Source organism: Nematolebias whitei, chromosome 19, assembly GCF_014905685.2.
Source record: "Nematolebias whitei isolate Nwh7 chromosome 19, NemWhi1, whole genome shotgun sequence".
Lineage (NCBI taxonomy): Eukaryota > Metazoa > Chordata > Actinopteri > Cyprinodontiformes > Rivulidae > Nematolebias > Nematolebias whitei.
In genome coordinates this window covers 39665481-39669157 of record NC_056516.1, presented here as the reverse complement: position 1 = coordinate 39669157, position 3677 = coordinate 39665481, and the positions used below count along the sequence as shown (strand labels likewise).

General features: G+C 43.6%; 1 protein-coding gene across 1 annotated transcript in view; it reads left to right on the top strand.

Moving 5' to 3' along the window:
- The window catches only part of ints8 (integrator complex subunit 8), a 16844-nt gene that overhangs the window by 2323 nt on the left and 10844 nt on the right, over positions 1-3677 (top strand). Inside the window, exons 4-11 of the mRNA XM_037693166.1 lie at positions 1715-1855; positions 1924-1995; positions 2086-2137; positions 2605-2784; positions 2850-2957; positions 3023-3175; positions 3250-3350; positions 3427-3568. Of these exons, the coding sequence (XP_037549094.1) occupies positions 1715-1855; positions 1924-1995; positions 2086-2137; positions 2605-2784; positions 2850-2957; positions 3023-3175; positions 3250-3350; positions 3427-3568 (949 nt within the window). The remainder of the gene's footprint in view (positions 1-1714; positions 1856-1923; positions 1996-2085; positions 2138-2604; positions 2785-2849; positions 2958-3022; positions 3176-3249; positions 3351-3426; positions 3569-3677) is intronic.

Below are 3677 nucleotides of genomic sequence, written 5' to 3'. Positions count from 1 at the left end.
TGTCTTTGCTTGTCACTCCCTCCAGATGTTGACGTGTCTTTGCTTGTTACTCCCTCCAGATGTTGACGTGTCTTTGCTTGTTACTCCCTTCAGATGTTGACGTGTCTTTGCCGTCACTCCCTCCAGATGTTGACGTGTCTTTGCCGTCACTCCCTCCAGATGTTGACATGTCTTTGCCGTCACTCCCTCCAGATGTTGATGTGTGTTTGCCGTCACTCCCTCCAGATGTTGACGTGTCTTTGCCGTCACTCCCTCCAGATGTTGACGTGTCTTTGCTTGTTACTCCCTCCAGATGTTGACGTGTCTTTGCCGTCACTCCCTCCAGATGTTGACGTGTTTTTGCTTGTCACTCCCTCCAGTTGTTGACGTGTCTTTGCCGTCACTCCCTCCAGATGTTGACGTGTCTTTGCCGTCACTCCCTCCAGATGTTCTCTTTGTAAAATACGTGAACCTAAACGTGATAATCTGTTCAAGATGTCAAATGATGCACATGCACGGTCTAATGCTCGTGGTCACCTGGCAGGTGTGTGCACGTTGTGAGTAAAATCTGTGCAGGACTTCGTGCACGTTTGTTCTCCATCAAAGCAGCGACAGACCGACACGTTGATTTGCTGCTGAACTTCCAGCCCGACTTCTTGAGATGTTTACGCTCAATATTTCAAGTGTTTTTACACGAGTTAGTAGGAGTTATTTTTCTTCTTGCTGCTGTTTATGACTGAAAACTCTGATGGATCCTATTTATTACTACGGTCATTTTTGTTTATAACTAAACAATCACGACTAAATAATAATAATACATTGTTAATAAAAATAAATAATAATACATTGTTAATAAAAATAAATAATAATACATTGTTGATAAAATAAATAATAATACGTTGTTAATAAAAATAAATAATAATACATTGTTAATAAAAATAAATAATAATACATTGTTAATAAAAATAAATAATAATACATTGTTGATAAAATAAATAATAATACATTAATAAAAATAAATAATAATAAATTGTTAGTAAAAATAAATAATACATTGTTAATAAAAATAAATAATAATACATTGTTAATAAAAATAAATAATAATACATTGTTAATAAAAATAAATAATAATATATTGTTGATAAAATAAATAATAATACATTAATAAAAATAAATAATAATAAATTGTTAGTAAAAATAAATAATAATACATGGTTAATAAAAATAAATAATAATACATTGTTAATAAAACTAACAATGTATTTGATCGTTTACAGCTACAAGTTAATTCTGCAGAACTCGCTGTACAAACTCAAACTTACATTTTCTGTCAAGACTCCATTCAGTTTTAAAATCCACAAAAATTATTTTACAGTATTTAGATTTTTCTGTGATGGTTCAAAATAATTCAATTTAAGCAATAAAACATTTTAAAACGAGTAAATTAAATGAGCTGTTTACTTAAATGTTCTTTTTGTGTATTTGTATTACTCATAAAATGAGTAGTTGCTGCAGAACCTGACAAATGTAGTTTAATTTAAATTACTCGATTAATCGCCACAATAAACGACAGATTAGTAAAATAATCACAACAGCCCCACTCCCTCCAGATGTTGACGTGTTTGGACCAAAGTCACGTCCGTTAGCAGCATCTGTCCTGACGAACATCTGTGAGACGCAGGAAGCTCCATCAGGTTTAAAAGGAGAGTTTGACAGTTTGTTCCTCCTCCGTCAGTCTGACCACTCCGGTGCTGAACATGCTGCTGAACGAGCTGCTGTGTGTCAGCAAAGTGCCGGCCGGCGTCAAACACGTGGACCTGGACCTGTCCGCCCTGCCTCCGACCACGGCCATGGCCGTCATCATCTACAACCGCTGGTGAGGACCGAGGCCGGCAGGCGTTTTATTTGAGTGCCACAGCAGCTGACTGTGTTTTATTGTGAAAGGGCCATCAGAACCATCGTGCTGAGCAGCTTCCCTGAGAAGCAGAACAAACCTGGACCTCACCAGATGAACATGTAACCATCGTTTTCTGTCTCTTCACTCAACCTTTGGTTCAGAACCTTCACTGCACATGAACGGCTTTCACTTCCTGTTTCCTGTCGCAGGTTGAATTTGGTCCAACAGGAGAAGGAGATGACTGAGAACATCCTGACGGTGGTGAGTTCCTCTCAACATTCAGCTCTGTGATTCTCCTCTTCACCCTTCTTGCACTCAGACTATCTGCTGTTTTAGCTGTTTGCACATTAAAATGGTCGGCTTGTTCAGGTGGCAGGTGCTAAGACTTCTGCTGTAGGTTAAATATTTAAATGTTTAACTTTATGTTCAAAATTCCTTTGAATTGGTTCTTTGGAATCTGCTTCAGCTGCTGGGTCTGTTTGTCTCGTGCTGCTTTGAGTTGGTCTTTCTGTATCTTTAGCTGCTTTTAGCTTTTTTATTTTAATTTTAACAGCTCCGTTTCAGCTCGTTCAGCGTTACCGCCACAGTTTTTCCTTCTGTTTGTTAGAAATGTTTTTATTTGCATGTTTGTTGTTTTAAAAATGGCTGAAGCTGCTCTCGTGTCTCGCGTCCTCTCGGCTGACGCCGTCTCGCGTCCTCTCGGCTGACGTCGTCTCGTGTCCTCTCAGCTGAAGGAGCAGGCAGACGACTCCATCAGGGTCCTGGAAGGAGCTCTCTGCTTGAAGAAAGACTTCTACATCCACACCCTGAGGACTCTGGACCTGCTGGGTTCTGATGCTGCTGCAAACGGAGAAACTGAGTCGTCCACAGCCGGACTTCGGATCAGCGCCGACGAGCTGCACTGTCAGGTGAACTGTTGTCTGACCCAGGTTTCCTCTGAGCCGCAGGGTCTCTGACCTCTGGTCCATCTCAGGTCCACTATGATCTGGGAGGGATCTTCTTCCAGCAGGGCTGCACGGACCACCCAGCCTACGAGAAGGCCCGGGACCACTTCAGACAGACCAACGAGCTCCTGAAGAAGGTACTGACCCGGTTACTCTTCTGCTGACCCAAAGTCTGGACACCCATCAGTGTTTTGTGTCTCAGCTGGACGAGGCCGTCCACGTTCACTTGGACGGGAAGCGCCTGGCCGGATACTGGAACGCCTGCAAGGCCCTGACCGGAGACGTTGACCCCTCTGACCCCCACACGACCCAGTACGACCAGATCAACGGTCTGATCCGGGCCCACAACTACCAGGTGGGACTGGACGCTGCACATCAGAGCAGGTGACCCGAGACGTCCGGATCATGAGCCGTGTGTTTCCCTTTCAGGCGGTCGTCGAGGCCTTCGTCAGAGACAACACGTCCCGCAGTTTACCGAGACACTTCAGACGCTCCGTGCTCAGGGAGGTCCTCTACAAGGTCCAACAAGGGTGAGATCCTGGGTTTTACCAGAACTTTACCTGGGTCAGACCCCTCTCTGATGTCCAGGCTGTCCTCTGCGTGCAGGGAGTCCAGTCTGGACGTCGTCTCTCACAAACTGTGTGTTTGTAACGCCGTCAGAGACGCTCTGGAAGGAGAAGTCCTCAGCGTTGGTTTCCAGCAGCTGCTCCTCAAACTCAGTAAACAAACGGTGGACTTCATGCTGGAGGTACTGGAGCTCACTTCACCCTCACCGTTGCACACCCCTGAGCTTTTAGCTTGTGTTTAGCATGTGTTTAGCGTGTGTTCAGCTAATGTTTAGCCTGTGTTTAACGTGT